Genomic DNA, 24,453 nt, shown 5'->3' with positions numbered 1-24,453 from the left:
TTTTGGCTTACATCAATGGAATAAAATTACTTTCTTTTAGCAATGGCCAGCAGAGTCGTAAAGTGTTGCTTTGTCTCATTTGGTTTTAAAGGACTATTTTCCCTCCCAGTAATTTTCAGCTATCCCCCCCCCCCCGGCCGCCCCATAGGCCATTCTGACTGTAAAGTCATCTAGACTCTTTAGAGAGGAAACTGCATCATGCTGTACTTAAAAAAAAAAAAAAAAACCTAGCATAGCATTGTAAAAAACTCCCTACAATTCCTGCAAACTGTGCTTAGCCTTTGTAGATTAGTGTGCCCTATGAAATGACTTATCTAAGTTGTCCTTGGACTTCAACAAATCTATTGGTGAGAAATGGAATACACTGTCAGTCTTTCACGTTTGGCTAATTGGTAATTCCAAATATAACTCACTGCTTTGCAGTATCCATGATGAGCACCTTCCTAAATACCTTTTTCCAACTGTAGCTTAGATAACTGGCATTCTACTGATCTATGTCATTTATGAAGTTGATCTCAAGAACTTTCTATTTTATTTAATTTAAAATTTTATTCACATTTAGTCTCCCTATGTTACACAGGCTGTCCTAAAATTTCTGAGCTCAAATAATCTTCCTGCCTCAGCCTCTCTTGTAGTTGAGACTAAAGGTATATATTGCCACCACAACAGGGCCAAGAAGTTAAGTGACGCTATTAAGTGACATTTTCAAAAATCACTAAACATCTATAATGGTACTAAATGAAAAGACAAGGCTTAATATGAGTTGACATTCTTTTCTATGAAAAAAATGGGAGATTGAAAGTAATTAGTGAGAATTGCATATATTAAGACACAATACATTCCAAACCAAACATTGCTCGTTGCATGTATTGGTTAGTGTCAAACTGACGGTTAATAACTACCATATGCGAAAACAAGCAAAGCCATGTCTTAAGGCAGCGTAGGAGACATTATTGACTATTCTCATTAATTTACACAATGCAACTTATGTTCCTTCTCTAAATATTTAATACTTACGAAGCAATAATCTTAGTCACTCATAACCAGGAAACTATATTCTGAACGCCTTGAAATTTTTTCATAGTAGACTTCTGTGAAGTATCTTGTGCCGATTGTACACAACAATGTGACTCATACATAAGTCAGTGTAACTTATTTACATATTAAATAGTTCCAGTGACCAAGAAGAATTAGCAATGTTGGCTGTTAGGAATTCAAGTCATGATAATGCTACCCTCTCTACATAAGAAATAAACTCACAGCCTGATTCCCACATGTATGCTATGAATACTGTACTATTTGATGTGGTCATCAAAACAGGAGTCATCCTGACACATCAACATTTAATTTTGTGTGTGTGAGAAAATGAATCCTAGATTAAGTGATGCAGGATCTATAGCAAACAGTGTACCAGGACCAGGCCGAATCAAGGTAAAAGATGACATGTACGGTGATGCAAACAGTGAACTACCGCATTATGATATGAAATATTGTATATTAAAAAATACTAAAAGCATTATTACTTAAACTATGTGCAGATGTTAGCTATTTTTAATGATAAATTCAAGTTTGTAAACTCAAGAAAAATCAAACTGAGGCCATTTGCCGGCAATGATAAAAACATGAGCTCTCAATGGAAAATTAGAAACTGTAAATTAGGACCTGTCACTAAGCACTTGACAGCTTATGAATACTCAGTTGGATTTATGGTAAAATTGGTAATGATGTTTAAAATGAAGTTTTGATATTGTGAGATTAAATGTAAACATTTGGGACAATTTGCGTACACACTGAACTAATATGTTCCCATTGATGACTACATGAATTGAGAAATCAGGTATTAAGTGAAGTATCACTTCATAGTAGAAGACAGGGCAATGAATCTTATCCTTATATCATTAGATATACAAAGCTTTAATACTATTTTAGATTCAATTTTTATAGTTTGAGCATGTTACCCAAATTATACACAAGTATTTGAAAGAAAATCTGAAAAATTTATACCAAATTCCCCTTTCTAGCCATCTGTATTAACAAGCCAGCGTTTACACATAAGCAAAACAACATGTGACCACAGATTGAATTTTGAAGTAGATATGCATATCCACAAGTTTTCTATTAAGTAAGACAGATTGAAAGGATCTAAACATATGAGACAATGACATCTATATAATGTTTTGGGCAAAAATAAATATTTTTTCACTTATGTTTATTATGTTAAATGTATTTGTACCTTTTTGGTTTTGATTTTCAGTAAGTTAGATAATGAATGACATAATGAAAAAGCTTTACAGAATTCTCAATATTTAAGACTATAAGGGGATCCTGAGACCATTAAGTTTAAGAAGAACTTTTCTAGGTACTTATTAATGTCACAACAACTCATATTGAGAAATTTACCTCATTTCCTGCAGGATTTTGAGCGCATGGTTCTACTTGGACTTCAGCCTGAACTGAATGAAACACTTCATCATTGTCTGATGAGTCATCTTCTCTGTCCTTTGAAGCCAAAAATAATATAAATATTAAATCATTATGAGAGTGCAATGGATAAGAATGACAGAATCATCTTAATTTGTAACCATAATGAATAATTTCCAAATATTTAAAAAGTATTTAAACCACTGGTTTCTAATGGCTTTTGGCGAAGGTTCCCCTTACAGACTAAGGTACTGATTGCCCACAGAAACCTTCATATAGACACACACACATTTGCATATATTTTCAAATGAACTCTTAGGATTGAGAATCTGATTTAATGCTTGATTAGCACATAATCACAACCTAACTTTCACATCTAGTAAGCTGTACAAATCTTCATCCTAAATTGAGCTCTCAGAGTTTAAGGAATTGTTCAATCAAATGAATCAAGCCCTACTATCTCTTCCTCTTAAAAATGATAATGAAAATGTATGCATTTTTTCTTACTGATATGGCAAAGCACTCAGACATGTCTCAAAGTTCTAATTATATTGCAAATATTTCAAAAGAAGTATGATTTTTGTCTGCAGTATAAAGAATTTTTTCTTTTCTGCATTCTTTAAGGAATAAATATAGAGATCTGAATGCTCAGATGATGGCTAACAATTGTTAGCTGACTTATTTCTATTTTGAAATAATTATCACATATATATTCAAAGCAATGACAGTAAGTCCTCTGCTGGTAGTATTAGGCATATTTCCAGAATAAATACATGCCTTGTCCATTAATGCAAATCCCATTAGCTCTAATTGGTTAGGACAGCTCATTGAGAATAGTCATTAGCATGTTAGAGTCCTTCATTCCTGCCACATATCATTGTTTCAGGCTCATATATTTCTTTCTGCATATAATTTCTATCTCTATATTCTAGGAGCAGTGGTCCATTTCCCCTTTTAGGTCATTCCTCTTTCAGTTTTAAAAAATCATTTCTTATGTAAATGTGCCAGGAAAAATATCAATTGTTTGTTTAATGATTTAATGTGCAGTAACCTAAACTACTACTTATGTAGATATTCGGGAAAGGTTCATTTGTAATTACTGCATCAATTATTATTAAGTGGATGTGGTTAACTAATCATCATATAATTCCTTTTATATAGACAAATACTGAAAATTACTAGAAAACAACCGTCCTTCTTATCTTTTCTGACCTTACTAATTTGCTTATCAAACCTTTAAACTATTCATTATCAGATTAATAGTGCCAGATAAAATTCAGCAAAGCCTGTCAAATTTGATCCACCTACATATGGGAATTTGGAAGTTTTGTTGACTGTTCCTGAATGAGAAGTTAAATTCCACTTGCTCCTTGGTCTGTGCAGTCACATCACTGCATACTGACATAAAAGCACGGAGTACGGAGTATTAAGAAGACAAGTTGTAAATATGACAACTACATACAAAGTGTTTTGGAAATGAGTTTGGTTCTCATTTCAAGATTTACTTTTGCTTTGTTTGTATGGGCATTTTTGCTAACATGTACGTCTGTGCACCATGTGTGCACAGGGTCTGTGGAACCCAGAAGATCCTCTGAAAGTGGAGTTTTAGACAGTGTGCTAGATGTCATATGGTACTGGGAAGGGAAATTTGAGTTCCCTGATAGAGCACCTGCTCTGAATCGTAACGCTCTGAGCTGTATCTCTAGTCCTGACTTCTTGTTCTACTTTTCACCTCAATTTACATGTCCCAAAGTACAAATGAATGCAATTTACACAGACAGTGCAGTGCAGCATTCTATGGCAAGAAGTGATAAGCAACTTCAAAATGAAAAAAATGTGTATTTTCATTTATGTGCAGTTGCCTATTTTAATTCGTGTTCACCACATATGTGCAGATGTGGGCAGTTATGAACTGCCATGTAAGCTGCTGGGAACTGAACCTATGTCCTCTGCAAGAGCAGTGAATGCTCTTCTCTCCTGAGGCCCAAAAAGTTACATATTAAAGGAATAAAAACGGAGGTGACTTCGCAATTTTAAACTAGGAATGTTTCAAGAGTCAAAATAGCTATTTTAAGTGTTTGTATGTTATCCATTTACTGGCTAAGGGAGTAATTGGTAAAAATAAAATGAAGTAAAAAAACCCGAATACTTAAGGCATAACTCCTATCGAGATACATTAAACCACTAGTTGCATTATTAAAGCAAATTTTCCTCTTTTGACCACAGTTATCTGGAGATTTCAGAATGAATCATTTGGAGTGCAAATTAGTAAATCTTTGGTAGAACATGCAATATTTATTTCATTTGGTTTCACAGAGGAAATATGTAAGCAATAACTAGCGTATTTTCTCAGTTTTCACTCAGGAAAAATATAAAAATCACTTACATTTTCAACTTCTCTTAGTTCCTCTTCATGTTGATTAAAGATTTCCTCCCATCTACGCTGGCGCCTTCTCCTGCCGGCCTCTATATCTGAGAATTCAAAATCTTCCACTCTCCATAAAGCCTTTGCCCTGAACCTCTTGGGTGATAGTCTTTTTGCCAGTGCATGCTTTAGACTAGAAACTCTGGACTTTTTCTTCTGTGGCTGTTCTGGTTGAGTGTAAAACATGTTTGCAGACAAATTTTCCAGCAAGATTTGCAGTGGACCAAGTGGTTTTGAGACAGATGCATTTGGTGCTTGAAGCAAGTTCCTTGATAGTCCATCTACCAGTGCTTGAATTGCACCAAATGCCTGGGAGGCCTCTAGAGCCCAGGCCTGTGCCCGAGGTGACTCATTATTTTGTTCCCCTACTGGGATCAGCAGCTGTGTATCCAAGTGAAGAGGCAAGAGCACATAATGGTTCTGCGACAGTAAAGGCAGGAACACCCGGGCATGTACTTGTACTAACTCAGGCTCCTTCTCTGCCATCTCAGCTTGTGGAGGCTCAACAGCCTCCTCTTGCACCTCAGCCTGTTCAGGCACCTCATCCTGCTCCACATGCTGCTCAGGAACTGGATTCTGCCTCTGCTGTTGCTCAGCAGCCTGGCCCTGCCTTTGTGGCTCAGGTGCCCTATATTGCCCTTCAAATTCTTCTGGCACTTGATCCAAATCTTGAGGCTGTTCTGTTTCTGAGGCCTCGGTCTGGGCCTGCTGTTCTTTAGGTACTCTGGCCTGTACCTCTACTTCTGTACCCTGAGTAGGTAGGGGCATGAGCACCTGGCCTGCTCCCATTAGTCGGGGAGGTGCTTGCATCTGTGGGACTGGAGGTGTAGACTCCTTAGCTTCAACCTGTGCCTGTGGTGGCATGAACCCCTGAGCTGCCCCATGTAGGCACTGTGGTTCTTGTGCCTGCCTCTGTAAAGGCTTCGGTGCATTGTCCTGAGCATGTAGAACCATGAAAACACTGGCTGCCACTTGCAGCTGCTGACCTGCCTGGACCTGTAGCTCTTCTGGATGAGGCCACCACCTTGACTGGGGTGGGTCTCCATGCAGAGCTGTAAGTGGTCTGCATCTGCTGCTGGTTGGCATTCTCAGAAGTTCCTGAGTGCAAGAAGGTTCTCTAAAATAAACACACAGATGATTGCCACATGATGAGAGTGGTCAATGAAGCTATGCCATGCATGAGAATTGCTTTATTTTGTTAAAAGATAGACCCACCCACAAAGATAACAAATAATTCTGTACTCATTCTTGCAATCCCTGAAATATTCTGTAGGTAGCATGTGTAATGCTAATGGACTAAATCCTTAATGTAGGTTAGTGTGCATATATATATACATACACACACATACATACATACATACACACACACACAGACGTGTGTGTGATTTTGCAATATTAACAAAGATTCTCAATATTTTCACACAATATCTCATAGAAATAGAAGTATGCTGTTTTTTGTTTGTTGGGGCTTTTTTTCTGATTGTTTGTTGGTTTTGGTTTCTTTTGTGCCATCAAGGACTGTCTTGAGCAGAAGGCAATAGTATTAAATCTACTGTCTTATGTAACATGCTATCATCTAATTATGTATTCTTTTTCCCAACGTACCTGAATCCCTTGGTGGTGTACTGTTCCTTAAAAGCTGCTTCTTCCTCGAAGACCAGAGGTATGTCTTTTGTATGGAAAAGAGGAAAGGAAATAATGCATAAGCAGCATTTGACCCCCCTTAGTCACTTTGCAACTTCTAAGGTTCAGGATGTAGAGTGAACTCATACAGGTAACAAGTTAACAAGTAAGCGAGCCCTTAAAAATGACTCTGCTGGTGACGGTGCCAGCTTTCTAGGCATACTTTTGAAACACAGAGGAAACACTTCAAGCAGGGTAATTTCTCTGGGCATACGAAAGGAACAGTGAGCAATCTAATTGCTGTTGCTGAGGAAAGGCAGAGTGGGATAAAAAGAGGAAAAAAGGACAAGAACAACTTGATGGTGTGGGTTTGACCATCAACACTTGGGCCACTGATGTTCCTAAGCCTGACCCAGGAGAAGCTTAATTATGTGTAGGAGCCCAAGCCTGTAGTGGCATAAATATCCTGGCTGCTCCCTGAAGTTGTTTAAGTGCTTTTCGCTTGGGTAACCCACCTTGATGGGGTGGGGGTGGGGCGGGTGAGGGGGTGGGAGGGGAGACGATTCTACATGCACAGTTCTAAGGAATCAATCTTTGCTTGTCTTATATTTAATATATTTAAAGCATTCAGCTTCTTACAGCCGTGCTGTTATTACTGAAATGTGCAATCTTACAAATGTAAGACTTTCTTCCAGTTCCCTGTGTTCAATTGCTTAGGACAGCCACACTTGCATTTGTGGAATAATCGCCAAATACTTTTCCTGGAGTTAACATTTAAAAAAAAAAAAATCGTACACCTCTAGATTTCAGCCAATTATAGCTGATGTTCTTTTAGCGATTTGAGAATGGCCTGTATGATGCTGGTCTCAAGAACTTCATTTTCAGAGGCACATAAATGAAGCCTGTAGTTCCCCGTTCAGAAACAGCTGACAGGCTTTTGTAGCTGAGACAAGCAGTACTGCAGTTACTCCCGCAACTGAGTAGCATGCTTTCTATGAGTTTCAGGCTTCTATGTTCAGCACTCCATTGCTACTGTGAGTGCTACCTGCCTATGGTCCCTGAAATTAAATGCATAAAATCCCAGAAAATATGAAATTGGAGCTTCCTGAGTATGTTCCCGAACATTGTGTAAAATCTTCTGGTCACTTTGGGCATCAGTAAGTGAGAGCTTACCTTTATGTACTTAAAGTAGCTTCTTTAATTATATCTCAAAGTATGTGATTAGGACATAAAATGAACTTCATATGGTATATAAAAATTATCTCAAAAATTAAGTCATTAAATGTGCAATTCTGAACACATTCATCTCCAAAGAGTTGATTACATTCCTTTAGTTCGAAGTTAAGTTAAAATAATATAGCCACAATACAAAATTCTATTTGAATCTGAGACTTAATGTCTTGTAAATAGGAATACTTGATAGGTATAATAGAAAAAATGAATAGCCTTATAGATAAATGCTCACAAAAGAGGTAATCAAAGGAATTAGTGACATGCCCTATTGAAAAAACTAGATGTCAAAAGACTCTGGGTTTTTAATGTTCGGATTAATTTCTTTTTAATATAAGTGTGTGCATGTGTATGTGATGGGGGGTGCTTACAGAGACCAGATATGTCAGACCTACTTGACATGGAGTTAAGGGTAGTTATGAGCCACCTGCTGTGGGTGTTGGTAATTGAATTTAGGCCCTCTTATCTGGTGAACCACCTCTCTAGTCCCCATCACAGACATAAATCTTAAACAAATATTTTAAAACTAAAAACAATAAATAAATAAATGTATGATCCTCTCTTCTCCTTGCAGTTTCTACCTTTTATCTGCCTCTTTTGCATCATTCCAGTGAGATACTTTTTCAGTGACTCCACAACATGCCGCTCATTTTCTATATCATGGACAAATGGGTGATGAATCATGCTTCCAGATGGAGGATGAAATGGGAAATTTTTTATCATGCACTTTTCCATGAAGCTGTGGAACTTAGGGGACCTGAAATAAATGAAGCATATGAATGAAAGACAACTTTGACCTGCTGCACTGTTCCCTATCCAATCACTGCGCTACTTTCAATGTCAAATATTTTGAAAGACTTGTTAGAATTAGAATTGCCTTTTCAATCAGCAAGTATCCTAGGTCTTAACAATATACACGATACAGTGATTTAATGTCAACCTCAGACTTAGAAGTTCAGTCAACAGACTTTTTTACTCAACAGTAGATATTTCAATGAATTTGGCAGCATGTATATGGTAAAGCTCATGTATTAAGATGGCAATTAAAAGATGAATGTGAGCCGGGCACAGTGATACACACATGTAATCCCAGCACTCAGGAAGGCAGAGGCAGGCGGATCTCTGTGAGTTCGAGGCCAGCCTGGTCTACAAAGTGAGTCCAGGACAGTCAAGGCTACACAGAGAAACCCTGTCTCAAAAAAAAGATTAATTTGGCATATGATTCCAAATGATGGTATTGATAACCATGGCAAAATAAGCTTGTAAAATAACACATGCAAAGAGACTCAGTCAAAAAGCTTAAATCTATGTAAAAAAGTTATATTGAAATCAACAAAAAAATGCCCACAATCAAGTAACAATTGCCACTTCTTACTAGTAACAGTGAACAATAGTTAAGCTGGATTAACCAGCGTCACAAAACAGAATTCTTATAGTTGCCAGGTCTGTAGCAATAAAGAGGGAGCTCTTCAAGTCTGTCAATGTTTACATTAATGGGCCAACCAATAGGACTACACATCACAGTTGCTGATTGCATGTATAAAGACCATGAAAATATCACATATGGGTGCCATTGCTAGCTTCACCTCATGGCTATCGAAGCAGCAGAAAACGTCCATTACTGAAAACACTGTAGTATCCTCATCACATGTTATGGAAGATACTGTTGCTTTCTGGCTAACCACCTATATCTTGATGAAAACTGGCTATTTAGACATCCAAGTTAAGATACTGGATTACAGGAAATATTGTCCAATTAAAATGTTGAAACAAGAATGACCAAAGTAACGAAAAGTTTGTTATAAGATACTAAATCAATATATGTAAGAAATTTGTGTTTACCATCCACTGGGCTTGACTTTGGGGGCAGCATCCTGGAGACTGACAAAAAGAGCTTCCAGAGGAGCTGTTAAGGGAAACAGATGAATTTAGGAAGGACATAAAGGGTAACTGCAGAGCCCACTACTCTCCTATAGTCTCGGTGTTCACTCACATAGTTTGTTAAATATACACTAAGAGATGAACAGAAATAAGTAACCGTGTAATAACTAACAGTAAAATTGATTTTAACAAAATCATTACATAAGTCAGTGTCTCCATTTCTGGGTCTAAACAAATCAATAAAAATAGCTATTAGAAAAAAATGGTCCAAAATGTTAAAAGTGCTTTATACAATATCCAGAGGGAATGCAAAAACAGAGAGGTATTTGGTCCAGACTAAAGTGTCCTGGTGTACAGAAGGGCGGTTTGTTCATATGCTGCTTGGGGTCAAGCAGAAGAGTCACAAAAAAGTAGAGGCTAAGAAATACAGCTCTTCCTCTTATGGCCTATGTTGTCATGGCGCTTGAAAGCTGCTATACATCTTCCAGCCGTGGTATAAAAGTCCCCCCCCCCACAGCCACATACTGCTTAAGTCCCACCCGTAACCTAAGAACTAAGAAGGCCCTGATATCCATAAGGTTCAATTTTCTATTCTTCAAGTGTCCTCGCCCTGGAAAGTTTTTCCTCTTCCTGTTCTGTTTTTCTGGGAGAGGCTGATGATGTATGAAAGATCAAAGGATGATAATTTTCTTACCTAAATCTTGGAAGTCACCATCTGATAACTGTGGTTTTGGAAAGCTATCCCCTCTGAGCTGATAATTATCATAACCTAGAAGATTGCCACAGTTAAATTGAGTACCGTTTTCATGCGGAGTTAATACTCAAGGCAATAAAGGATAGTGGTGAAAGAGAAATGTCTTGACAGGGTGGCTATCTAGAGATGCTTATGATTAAAGCAATTTTCATTCTTTATCTAGGCAGTATATCCTATCTCCTTGTGAGTTCAGAATCTCCTGACCCTCACTCATCTTTCCAAAGAAGCTTGCAAATTGCAACCTCTAGGCAAAACTGTTGTGCCCTCCTACTATGAGTCTGCTCCTCGGTCTCTTTCCCTTCTGTACCTTAAAAATCTTAAAGTAAAATTAATGCCAAGTATCATAACCTGAATTAGAAGAGATGGACAGAGAAGTAGATATCAAAGGCTAAGATATGAGAAACATAAAATAATAAGATACATATGTTTACATATGGTTATTTTTTAGCAGAAGCATTTGGTCAACACTGAAAACACTATCCAGTATGGTTTGGTACATGGTATGTCACCGGTATAGCCAAACAGAAGCTTATGGCTAGACGTGTTAGCATCATATTTCAGAGACAGATTTGTGACCTCCCACAAACTTTGAAATAGATCAAATATTTCAAACATTTGTACTTACGAGGGGTCCCTTCAGCCATTTCAATAGCAGTAATCCCCATAGACCGCATGCCACTCTAAAAGAGATAGCAAGAGACCTATTAAAACGGGAAATTAGTATTGAGACTGTCAAAGCCATTTTGGCTAGGGTAGGATATCATGCTAGAGCCATTTCGTGGGTTTTCTATAATGAAGCTTCCTTATAAACTGAAGTTACAAAAAGACATTATTTGAGTTTGTGATGCACCAACACCTCACTATGCCATAGGTTCCTATGGAATGATATTCAGTGAAAGGACAGTTCATTTCTATTAATGCTGCACAAACTATACAAAGTAATTTTTTTTCAACATTTAATATTTAATAAATCCCTTCACATCTTCAATGAATTTCTTTGTCTCTTCCCTAGTTTGTTTTTACTTTATCAATTGTAGAAACCTCTTTGTCCCCTTTGTCATTCTTTTTTTTTTTTTAATTTATTCTTGTTACATCTTAATGGTTATCCCATCCCTTGTATCCTCCCACTCCTCCCTCCCCCCATTTTCCCCTTATTCCCCTCCCCTATGACTGTTCCTGAGGGGGATTACCTCCCCCTGTATATGCTCATAGGGTATCAAGTCTCTTCTTGGTAGCCTGCTGTCCTTCCTCTGAGTGCCTCCAGGTAATTTTTCATAAAGAAATCTTACTCTGAAGATCTATAACATGTCATATGGACTAAGTGACTTAGTTCTGAGTATCTCAATTTCATTTAATTTAGAATGTTTTCTAATAGCAGCCACTTCATAGGACTGATATGCATGCATACGTACATATTCATATACATACTGCACATAACATATAAATGTATTTAATAAACATACAGATATATTTAACAATTTATGAGTTAAACAGTAATATACAAATTATGGTACATATAAACTATATTTGCCAATGTTGTTTTATAAGTTATTAGGTACATATTTTAGTAGATACTGGAATATAATAAATGGAGTCTAGAATCATTATGAAGCACTTATAAATTGTCTTTCCCATTATTAGCTGTACTTGGTTTTCCACAGTACGGAAATGGGGCTGGTGCAATGGTTCAGTGAGTAAATACAGATGTCTTTACTGCCAAAGCTGCTAACATGTGTTCAGTCCTTGGGATCCACATTTTAAGAGGAGAATGGGCCTCTGAAAGTTGTCCTTTGTACGCCACACACGTGCATGCGTGCAGGTACATGAGCACCGATACCACACTTAAATACATGGTAGCATTCAAAAAAGGAAGAAGGGAACCATACTAGAGACATACTTGCTAACCCTTAAAATAGTTTACTCTATTTTTGGAGCCTCTGTTTATAGATACTTTAATTTTACTTTTTAAGATATTGCAAGCTTAAGGTTTCTTTTAATTATTTTGAGATTAAATAATAAAAACAAAGGGTTAAAGTACGTGGGAGACTAAAATATACAGAAAAACAGCACCATGCCTTGCAGTAAATGAGCTAAAGATCTTTGTTCTCCTGGTCTTCCTAGCTCCCAATGTAGTGTTGAAAAATGCAACAGGGACTCAGTAAGTAATTACTTTACAGAACAAATGACGGACATTGGAGGAAATGGCAAAGAGATGAAATGTAAACTGATCTATTGAGTCCCACATTCCAGCAAGAGAGATAACAGTGAATTGTTTGGAAGACTTATGATGTGACAAGTGAGGTTTTGTTTTTCTAGTTTTTAAGCACATGAGGAGTTTTGCTCCTCTGCTATCAACTTTTCAGAATGTGTTTGCATACATATATGCACATATGTGCATTTCAAATAGAATTTTCAATAGAAATGTTAATATACAGCACAGATTGTTGTTAATTTATCTATTCCATTGGTTTTCTGTGGTTTTGGAGGTCAACCAAATGCTACGGATTTTCTTCAGTATGCCAAGTAATTAAATTATTTTCATTTTTGAACTTATAAGGATTAATTGTTTGCTTTATATTAATTCTTTATGTATAAAACTTACGGATTCACGAATGCTGGGCCTTCTTCCACTGACCTGTATCATCACTCTTAATTGTGATACAAAGCTGACCATAAACTCATTTTGTAGCGCAGGCCTAATACTCCTGCCTTAGCTGCCCAAATAATTGGGACTGCAGTCTTGAGGCCACAGTCGTGGCTTCATTTCAATGCGTTTGGAAATTCCTCTGTTCTTGGAAGTTAAATTTCCAAATGAAGCCATCGAATATATTTTTATAAAGAAGTTGCCAACAACATGAACTAGATATTCCTGCCTGAACCTGAAAAAGTGCCAGTGTTCTACTTTGTCTTCATTCTTAGAAAACGGTATTCTTATTCATACTACGAAACCACATATAGGAAGAGAGGCTACTATTTCTGATTGTGTTTATTTAAAAAGAAGATCTATTCTTCATCTGGTCATCATTAAAATAGATGTAGTTTGGGCTGGAGAGGTGCCTCTGAAGTTGAGAGCACTTGTTGCTTTGCCATGAGGATCAGGGTTCAGACTCTAGCACTCAGGGTCACATGGCTGACAAGTAATTTTAACTCCAGCTACAGGGGATTCCATGCTGTTTTCTGTCCTCTGCGCACACCTGGAAACAAATCTATGTATATACTCACATAGACACATGACTAAAACAAATCTTCAAAATAAAGTAAGATAAGTTTGATTCGTCGCAGTCTCAACGCTCATACGCACCCTGTAATCATCAGAGCGTCTCGGGTTCGCATCAGAATTAATCCCCTCAGGGGCCATCCAGTATGGTGTACCAATGAAGCTGTTTCTCCTTCCATTGGTTCTGCTCACTTGGGCACTCACTCCAAAATCCACTACATATGTCAAAATAATTAATCGGGAACAGAAATCTCAATAAGTTATTGCTTTTACTTGGAAGGGCAATACAAAAGCCGCAGTGGATAACAAATTTTCTTTCTGGCCCAGAAAACTTTACCATGAAGTCTTCTCCAGGAATACTGGGAAATGAGCTTTAGCTGCTATTGATGTTGGAATGAGACCCAACAGTGCTGCTATAAATTTAATGTCAGTTTGGATAAATGTTTATGACGAATCTTAAAAATAAAGCTCCACTGGTTACTAAGATGTGGCATATGGCATAGGTAGAGTTTGCATCTGCCACCAAGATGGAGAGGTGAACAGCACTGTAAGCCACATCTTAGTACTGTCAATCCTGTTAACGGTTTGTTAGGAAGCCTTGTTAGGGCATGACATCAGAAACTCCAATCACATTGATAAGGCAAGCTGAGCTTCCTGGGAGAAGGCAAATTACTATACAGGCCTTCTGAATCAGTTATAAATACTATCTGGCCTATCTATAGCTTAGCTTTATTCTTTAAAAGTTGAGCCTCTCATTCATCTGTGGAACTCATTGTAAGAAAATATTTTAGTAGAGTATCCTGAGAAACAGACAGAAAGAAGCTGAAGTAGACTGGGGTTATTAATTCCAAAAACAATAAGACAGCGATGAAATAGGAAGTAGATTTTAAAATTTATAATGGTTTCTGGGAATCAGGGAGATGGCAGTCAAAATAACTGAAAGGCTGTCTGAGTAATTTAGTTAAATGAAAGAAAAATGAAGTCAAATTAATAATAGTTTAAAGCAGCCTTTCAGAAAGCATCTAACAGAGAAAGAAATGACCAAGCTACCCATCTGCTATATCTGTGTAGGGGGACTAGATCTGACACATGTAAGGTCTTTGGTTGGTCGTTCAGTCTCTGTGAGCCCCCATGGATGCAGGTAAGTTTACTCAGTAGGCTGCCTTAACAACAGGAGTAGGGGCTGTCTGTGACTCTGTTTCCTGCTTTTGGATCTCTTTCCCCTGGGTGGGCTGCCTTGTCTGGCCTCCATGGAAGAAGATGTGCTTAGTCCAGCTGCAACTGAGTGGGTTGGTACCCCTTGGGGGCCTCCTCTTCTGAGAAGAAGGAGAGAGAGAAATGGGGAAAAGGTAGCTGTGAGGGAGAGACTGGGAGGAGAGGAGGAAGGGGGCTGGAATCAGGCTGTAAAGTGATGAAATAAATAACATTTAAAAAAAAGAAGAAGCCAGACGATTTTCTTTTCCCACAAGTTTGAAAATCACTGTAGTGGTTGATGTATTAAGGTTTGGAAGAGGTCACCTGTACAAACACCTGCACCTGGTAAGTGTGGAGACAATAAAATTGCCTTTTGATAATCTGTCTCTGTCTCAATCTCTTTCTCCTTCTTTTTCATTCAACTAATAGTTTATTTTTGAGATCCTCTGTGGCCAGTCCTAGAATCCGGTCCTATCTAAGAATTACATATTTTATCTGTATTTCTGCAGTTATCTACACATTGAAGAAATTATCCTCCTCAAATCAACTTCAAATTCCTCTCTGTGCTTATTTCGTCATTATCTTGTACCATCTACTTCTTTCTTCATTTTAAAAACTAAAAAAACTAACGTGTCTCACAATTATTCACAGTAACCAAAAGTGAGTGCCATCCAGGGGTCTACAAACACACAATGAGTGAGTATCAGGACCCCTCAGTCCACAGTGACCAGCAAACCCTGAACTCTGTGGGCAAAATGGAGGCCTCCCTTTGTTGGCGAGGCTTCCTCGTCTCTGCTAGTAGATCCTGGACACCCACACCTTCTACCTGAGGAATGTCTTAGCCCTTAGGGAAAGGCCTAATTTCCTTTCTCCACAAGATAAGGACCTATTCAGCAAGCAACTGGGATTCCTGGAATGCCTCTCCATGTAAATGAGGCATCTCAGTACCTTAGACCTCCAGCAAATGGCCTCTGCCTACCCTGAATATCTCTATACCCTCCCCAAAGTTCTAGATAACCCCTGTTCACCCAGAATAAAAATGATCTGCTTCCCTGAAAAAATAAATAGAGGAACAAATATTCCAAATATTTTTGAAGCTCACTGGTTGCTGTAAACTCTCATTATCAAGACTTTTTTTAAAAGCTTATTTTTACATAATAGCCCAACATTGTCACTCTAATAGTCAGCTTAAAGAGCCAAGACACACCTATGAATGCCATAAACTGGTAGATCCCATACATGCAAGGGAAGCCAATGGGTAGAATCCAGAAATACAAGTGTTAAAAAGGCAAAGAAAAGTGTATGATGAAACACAGAGTTGGAAACCCAACAATGAAGCTGCGTGTGGTGGTGTGTGCTTTTAATCTCAGCACTGGGAGGCAGAGGCAGGCAGATCTTAGAGTTCAAGTGAGTTCCAGGACAGCTGGGACTACACAGATAGATGGTTTCAATACAGCAGCAGCAGCAGCAGCAGCAGCAGCAACAACAACAACAAACACCTCAAAACACAACTCAGCGGTGGAGTAACTTGCAGTTTCTTTAATGATCCAAGGAACAGATTATGGTCATTATTATCATTTTACACTGTCTTTCCTGATGTCACACTACCTTTCATTTATCATTATATTTGCCTTCTAAAGTATTCTGCTCATTTCTATTGCTTAAAGTATGTTTTCTGATAAATCTAAATGAAAATGTGTAAGGATTATGTGTCAAATAAGCTTGATTCAATTCTAAGCTAACACTACAAGGTTTTATCTCATGAATAAAGTACATTAACATTAGTGAACGGACTTTGAAACAGATGTTTCAGTTACTTTGTACTTGCAATTTCTGTTTCATATTACAAATGTTTGGTGTTATCAGCAACTTGAGTCAAGCGTATGAATATAGGGTACACATAGCTTGAGAGTAGAATATCCCTTTCATATATTTGAGTGTGACATCTATATAATTTTTATGTGCTTTCAGGTAATTTCTTAAAATTATATTGCTAGTTTTGTAGCTTATGCATTCAAGACATGGTATATTTTCTAAAAACTACTGTTATTTCAAGAACATATAATAACGTCCTTATTTTTTCAAATATTCAATAAAAATATTTTTTAGTTAATGACTCTCTATTCTGGTTCTGCTTATTTAACAAGAAAATAGGAAATTCAGAATTTGTTTTAAATATTACTGAAACATCACATCTGATTAATACAACTTCAAGGAATAAATACAAATAAGCAATTTTTAGTTTAAGTAATTGAACGCTATTTTATATTCTTCAAAATATGGCTCTGTTATGTGCACAACAAATTTTTTTATTGTGTGATACCTACCATGATTCAATCACTGAAATACGTATGACAACTATCCCTAACATTGTATAAAGCAAGAAGTGACCAAAAACCAAAACTTCCATTATAATTAAAGTTGTTTTTCTATCATTTCAAAGAAATGATAAGACATGTCCTTTTTTTTTTTTTTTTTTTACTTTTGTGCCATCTCTCTGACAAAGTTTCAAGAAAATCCAAATAAATATATTATCTTAGCTTTCTGTCTCTTCTAACATGTCACAAGGATTAACTTACCTAGTTTCACTTCAGCGTTATGAGTCAGCAGCACATTCTGACCTCTAATGTCCTGGTGAATCACCTGGTGCGCATGAAGGTGAGCTAATCCCTGTACATACACACATAGTTTAAAAATCAAGGAAGTATAAAGATATGTAGGTTTTCAGTTTTCTGGTAGTGCTTTAAGTCCTTTTGGGAAAAAAAGCTTTAGTTTAAGAAGAATAGCTAACTTTTTTTTTTTACACAAAATTCTTTAGGCTGGAATTACTACATCCAGTTCCCAGAAATACTACTTTTGGCTATAAGGAAAGGAAAATATATCTGAATACTCATGAAAGAAAAAGAACTCCCAGAAAGTAATATTTATATAGATTGGGAAACTTTATCCTCCTTTATAGCCTCTATATTTCTGACTACGCATGACAGTAGTGACCCAGGCATCTTAACTATTAACTATTTTGTTCTATTTCTTATCCAAACATTTGTTTAATTCAAAGTATCTTCTGGTGAGGTCTGTAGACCTAGAATCTGAAGGAATATGGAAATTCCTTTTAAAGTGTGTACAATGTGTGTTGGCTTAACCATGTTGGCTGCAGCCCTTTCACCACAGAGAACCCCATGACATGGCATGCAGTATTGGCCTTCACTAGGATCATGCCAGACACTAGTCGGACATTAGGAATACATTTATTGAGCTTTTACTCTGTGCTAGACATTGTGTTAAATGTTTAGACAGCCATTACTAAGTTGTCATAGAATCACTTTGGGGAATATGCCCTGCTCCTCTATGAAGGTAAGAAAAATGAGACCTGAGGAAATCAAGAAATTGACTAATGACCACACAAATAATATGTAATAAGCTAAATTCCAAATGCAGTGTGTGATTTGGACTCTTAGAGCATTTCCGTTGTTCTTACAAATACATTCAAACAAAATGAGAAGAATGGCTTTCCACCGATGTTGGGGGTACTTTTAGTTTATTAATATCTTTTTGGGTGACCCTAATAACTTAAGTATTGGACACCAATCGAATTTGGCTGATCAAGAAGGTCATTGATTTCATCCAATTAGATGTTAGAAGTAGAGAAAAATGTGGGGCTATATTCAAAAAAGATACACACCCTTTTTAATGGCTGCAGAGTCATTAAAATAGAGTATGGTCATTATTATCATTTTACACTGTCTTTCCTGATGTCACACTTCCTTTGGTTATCATTATATTTGCCTTCTAAAGTATTCTGCTCATTTCTATTGCTTAAAGTATGTTTTCTGATAAATCTAAATGAAAATGTGTAAGGATTATGTGTCAAATAAGCTTGATTCAATTCTAAGCTAACACTACAAGGTTTTACCTCATGAATAAAGTACATTCATGACCTTTCCTAACTAGTGCTCATCTTAATATCCTGCTACACTTAAAATTATAGCTAAGCCATGCTGTGATTCCCATGATCTGCTGTACAGAGTAGTGAAAATCTCGCAGAAAGCCAGCCGTTCAAGGCTTTGAGCTGAGCATTTTGGTCTTTTAGGTTTCCTTATCCACAGGCTGTGTCTAGAATTCTTAGGTATACATGGTAAGGTTATATATTTAGAGCTAGGTTTGCTTGAGATCAGAGACAAAGACTATCTGATTACCCACCTGAAGGATTTCTCGACAGATATAAGCAATCCAGCCTTCTTTTAAACTCTGCTTTCTTGTCACCCTCACTATATCAGTGACTGACCCTGCTGCATATAACTCCATCACCATCTGTGGACGATCCAGAAAAGCATACAATATTTTAAAAATTTATAGTAGTGGAATAAGAATTTGTGAAAGTAGGTAAACCAGCAAACACATTTGAACATTTCATTAGCAGGTGGGATTAGAACTAATCCTTGACTCATAGCTTTCATATTTAGTTTGGGATATTTAGAAGGACAGTCATGCACGCTTATGTAAAAAGCATGAGCAAATGTCCTTTCCAATAAGTTTGTGAGGAAGAGAAGCCTGAATGATGATTGGCGTGGAAAAGAAAGGAAAGAATATTTGAGAGACCAGTTTGACTGAATATAGAAAGTCTTAAAAGAATTTACAGCTCATTGATATTAGGGCTAGAATGACTGTGTGAACAGAGTACTAATATACCTTATAATGGGACGCAGTATACCTAATAACTTTTCATATTGTATGAAAGGTAACTTTCATAATATTTTATGAAAACACAGTATACACATAAACATCAAATAAGTAACCATTAGAGCAGTGAAACAATATTTAATAAAGTCTCAACTATCATTGTCAGAGAATAAAGAATTTGTAGCTCTCTAGACCTGGACATTTGAGAAAAACAGGGTTAATGTGAACATCTGTAAATGCAGTGATTCTAATATTCTAAGATGTTCTTCAACTAGCAGCATCAGTATGGACTTATGGAAAGGTGAACCTCAGCTCTTCACAATTTGACTTTCTTTTTTTAATGGAATATGAACAAAGCAAAAACACAAACAAAAAATACAAAACAAAAAACAAAACAAACAAAAAACCATACCCAAAGCTGGTATCTCCGGCCAGGAGGACTCAGACTGAAAAATGCACCATAGAAGGACAGGACGGTTTTGTGGGAAGAGTACTTCCTCAGCAGACTGACTTCAGTCCTGAGATCCTCTTCTTCATCCTATGGAGGAAAGGCAGGCAACAAAGCTGTAAGCTATGCAGGTCAGTGGCAATTAGTCTCCAAAGTAGAATATATTCACAAAGGAAAAAATCTTTTTTAAAAAATATATTTTATTAATTTATTCATATTACATCTCAATGGTTATCCCATCCCTTGTATCCTTCCATTCCTCCCTCCCTCCCATTTTCCCCTTACTCCCCTCCCCTATGACTGTGACTGAGGAGGACCTCCTCCCCCTGTATATGCTCATAGGGTATCAAGTCTCTTCTTGGTAGCCTGCTATCCTTCCTCTGAGTGCCACCACGCCTCCCCATCCAGGTGACGTGGTCAAATACAAACTTAACAATTAACAGAAATCTTTGATAAAATTATAATTTAGGAACAGGAAGAAAGAGGAAACCAAAGATCTCTTAATTCGGAAGTTCTTAAAATGTGACCCTAGAAGAGCAGCACTGGAACTTGAGAAAGTATTCAGTAAATGCTGTACATTTCATTGAGATACAATTCGCATACTGTATACTTCAGTCACTTAAAATATGACACCCTATTGTTTTAGTGACATAGATATATATTAATATCACCACAGTCAAAGAACATATTTCCTTTAAAATGAAGCCCTATAAACTTTGGTTCATAACCTATCCCCAATTCTACCACACTCACCCTAGTTTTGATAAACCACTGATTTACATTCTATCCAAAGTACATAAATGGAATTTTATAATATGTAGTCTCTCCAGACTAGCTATTTCTGAGGTTTGTGCATGAAATGCTCACTCAGTATTTCATTTATTTTGGTTTACAATCAATCAAATGATTTCTATGTTCTGGATAAAGTGAATAATGTTTCTATGAGCACTTGTGTCAAATTTCTCTCTTTCTTTTTTTCTGGTTTTTAGAGACAGGGTTTCTCTGTGTAGCCTTGGCTGTCCTGGACTCACTTTGTAGACCATGCTGGCCTCAGACTCACAGAGATCCACCTACCTCTGCCTCCTGAGTACTGGGATTAAAGGCATGCACCATCACTCCTGGCTCATGTCAAATTTCTTAATGTATATGTTTTCATTTCATTCTGATTATTCTAGTGTATTCAATATTTTGATGAAATGCCAAGCTCATTTTCAACAGCAACTGCATCACTTTGCATTGCCAGTTTAACTGAGATAGGAAGTTCTGAGTGCTCCATATTCACCAGTAGTTGTTATAACTGTTCCTTGAGAGTGAAGTGATAATATAATGTGGTTTTGATTTATACCACCCTGGTAAGAAATAGTTTCTCATTATCATATCAATTTGTTATTGGCAAGTGTGTGTATGTGTGTGTGTGTATAATAAAAAATTCTTTGCATGTTTGAAATTGGGTTGTCTTTTCATTTTATAGCTGTAAGTATTTAGTTTCTTTCTTTTATCTTTATTTTTTCAGATATTCTAGACACAAGTTCTTTATCATAGTGTGGACTTATAGTATTTTCACCTACTCTGTGCGTTTCCCTAATCTTTCATGTTTCTTTGGGGCACATCCATTCTTACTTATGACAAATTACAAGTTATTATTGTTCTATTGTTAGTCCTTTGGTTTCATATCTAAGTATTCATGATCAAATTAAAGTCACAAATATTTTGCTTTATGTTATTTCTTATTCTACAGTTTTACTTCTTATATTTAGACAATCTATTTTTAGTCAGTTTTTTCTTGTACATTTATAGTAGTGAAATGTTTTGATAAGTCCTTAAGACATTTTAAAGGCATAGGTTTGTTCGATATTAACCTTTTAAAGTAAGTTTATAATAAAATTTTGTTTTCCTAATCACAAGTCATATATCATGTCTAGGTAGTAAAACAAGTAATGATCTACTCTGACTGATTCACTCTTCAGTCTCTTGCTCAAAAGTTGTGGTACACATTTTGTTAGAGTTGTGCATGCTAATAAAGTAGCTAGAGACTGAAGTGCTAAATACACAGTACAGATATGTAACATATGATACATACAATCGCTACAGATACGCATATGTGGAATTTATTCTAATCTAAACAAGTGCATATTTGTCTTTCTGAATCTCTACCAATACGTGAAACACTTCAATCTATAGCAATGGTTACTCATATTCATTTTATGGCAGCATAAAATTATAAAGAATGGATATACGGGTCTGATGCTTAGGAGATGGGGTCAGATGCTTAAGTACTCTTCTTAAGAATGATCTATTTATTGATAACTGAATCCACCTGATTAGATGAGATCACTTATGTGAAAAGCATAGTTTAAAGAGACAACTCTATCCAAAGATAATTTTACCTTAGCCAGAAAGGAGAACCTACTCAAGAGTTTTAGTGTATCTCTCTTTACCACTGATTCCCCATTGTAGAAAAACCACTTACTCTCCTTGAGGTTCCATTTACTTTAAAGATATAGTAAAAGACAGGATCACTTTCCTATCTTCATAAAAAATCTATGTATGTTCGTTCAGCTAACACACTTTATAGCCAAAATAGTCAAGCTGACTTAAGAGATGCTAACCGATTAGCTAGCAAAGATGTTCCTTCACTAAAACATAATCACAGAATTCTAAATACATGACTTAAAAAAAAAAACTTCCAAGAATGGGTTTCCCACATAAATGTAAACTCTCCCAAAACAAATAAATGAAGATCAGATATGTTTGGAAAGCATTAGTGTGTTTGCCACTCTCAATTAACGGGAAGTTGAGCTTGTAAGAAACACACAAGTACATAATATACATCAGGCCAAGTGGGTAATTTAAAACTCTCACACATCTCCTAGTAATATGATGCTACACTGTTTCCTGGCTCAGTGCCAGTTGATTCCAGACTGCCCTGAATACCCTGCTTTTTGTCAAGAGGCAGTTCAAGGATGCCAGAATTCCCTTTGTAAATTCACCAATGATACAATCAAACAATCAAAATCCCCTTTTTATATGTAATGAATACAACAAAAAATTTGGAGACTTAAAACTTTTTGTCAATATAAACTTTAGAGAAAAGCAAAATTGACTAAGTAATTTCATTTTATTTTTATTGCGTGGTGTGTACATGTGTGCCTGTGTGTGTGTGTGTGTGTGTGTGTGTGTGTGTGTATTTGATCTTCTAGAGATGGTTATAGCTGCTTCCTCTAAATATGTTTATACTGTTATGACACATTATAAACTAAAAGAAGCCTGCTATGTAACAGATAAATCATGAAATGGTTATTTTTCATGTATATAACACTATAGTTATTAAAGTATAATGGCTGAAAATATCTGAACTTTATTTGGCTGCAGGAGAGAAAACTGGGAAAGTTGTATCAATGAATTACATTTATATGAACAATAATTATGCTTTCAGGATTATATAACATTTTGATAGAAAACTAAGTTCTGAAAAATATAGTTCTGTGTGCCAGAAGTTATTCTAAAGCTGGTGATCAGTGAGATAAGAGAGAGATCTCAAAAATTCTGCAAGGCTAAAGTGTTCCATACACTTTCCTGTGTTTATATATTGTGGACAACCATATGAAGAGTGTTCGGATATGAACACTGTTGGCTTTCAATTATTAGTTTTGCAATGCAAAAGGCTGCCATAATTTGGCTCAAATACAATGATGTCTGTGATCATCATAGCTGGACAATAACGATTTGTTCTAAAGAAAGTGTGCACCATATAAAATACTTTGCTAAGGCCAATTTTAGGGGAAAAATTCTTGGTACAGTCAACGCTTTCTTGATTGCTAGTCAACATGAATATCTACACTCTGTATACATACAATACTCATTTTTCCCCTGCAGCCAATAATTTATTATGCAAAGGAAGATTTATTTTAGGCCCTCTCCTTTGACAGATGCTCAAGTATCACAAGGAAACCTATATGAATACTAAGAGATATACATGTTATCATTTCTAGCATGACCATTTTTAGAGGGTGACCATATAGAGATAATGCAAAGGGTGAACTGAAAGCTAAAATTAAAAGAGAGACTATGGAGATGCTAATGAAGACGTTTAATACTCACGCTGTATCTCCACCCAACAGACTTTGGGTATTTATTCACTCTCACACGTCTTCCTATTCCAGGCAAAGGAGTCTGAGAAAAAGAAAGAGAAACAAGAAAAATATTATTTGACTTACTGGTACACTCTTACAATCATTTATGCTGAGTATTCTGTGCTACTTCAGCAGTAAATTGTAGATGCACTTTCTTTCTTTCTTTCTTCTTTCTTTTTTTCTCTTCCTTCCTTCCTTCCTTTCCTTCCACTAACAGTACTAATCTAAAAATTCAATTTCTTATTTGACATGTGTAAACTGGACACCAACTTTATGTTACTAGATGTAACTGGCACATTAACGGGAAATTTTATAGTAGTGAAGTGTTATTTTTCTCTTACAAATAGCAAATATTAAATATCTATAGTTCTAACATGATTTTTAAATATTTAAAGATTCAGTATGTTTCTAGAGCTCCTAAGTTTAAAAAAGGAAATAACCATTTTA

General features: G+C 36.4%; 1 protein-coding gene across 1 annotated transcript in view; it reads right to left on the bottom strand.

Moving 5' to 3' along the window:
- The window catches only part of Nrk (Nik related kinase), an 81,630-nt gene that overhangs the window by 30,587 nt on the left and 26,590 nt on the right, over window positions 1-24,453 (bottom strand). Inside the window, 11 exon segments of the mRNA XM_051141859.1 lie at window positions 2,401-2,499; window positions 4,808-5,963; window positions 6,452-6,515; window positions 8,281-8,456; window positions 9,542-9,605; window positions 10,960-11,014; window positions 13,636-13,766; window positions 17,325-17,415; window positions 18,946-19,056; window positions 19,838-19,963; window positions 23,975-24,046. Of these exon segments, the coding sequence (XP_050997816.1) occupies window positions 2,401-2,499; window positions 4,808-5,963; window positions 6,452-6,515; window positions 8,281-8,456; window positions 9,542-9,605; window positions 10,960-11,014; window positions 13,636-13,766; window positions 17,325-17,415; window positions 18,946-19,056; window positions 19,838-19,963; window positions 23,975-24,046 (2,145 nt within the window).

The sequence above is a fragment of the Acomys russatus genome, chromosome X (assembly GCF_903995435.1).
Source record: "Acomys russatus chromosome X, mAcoRus1.1, whole genome shotgun sequence".
Taxonomy (NCBI): Eukaryota; Metazoa; Chordata; class Mammalia; order Rodentia; family Muridae; genus Acomys; species Acomys russatus.
This window is presented reverse-complemented; position numbering and strand designations above follow the sequence as displayed.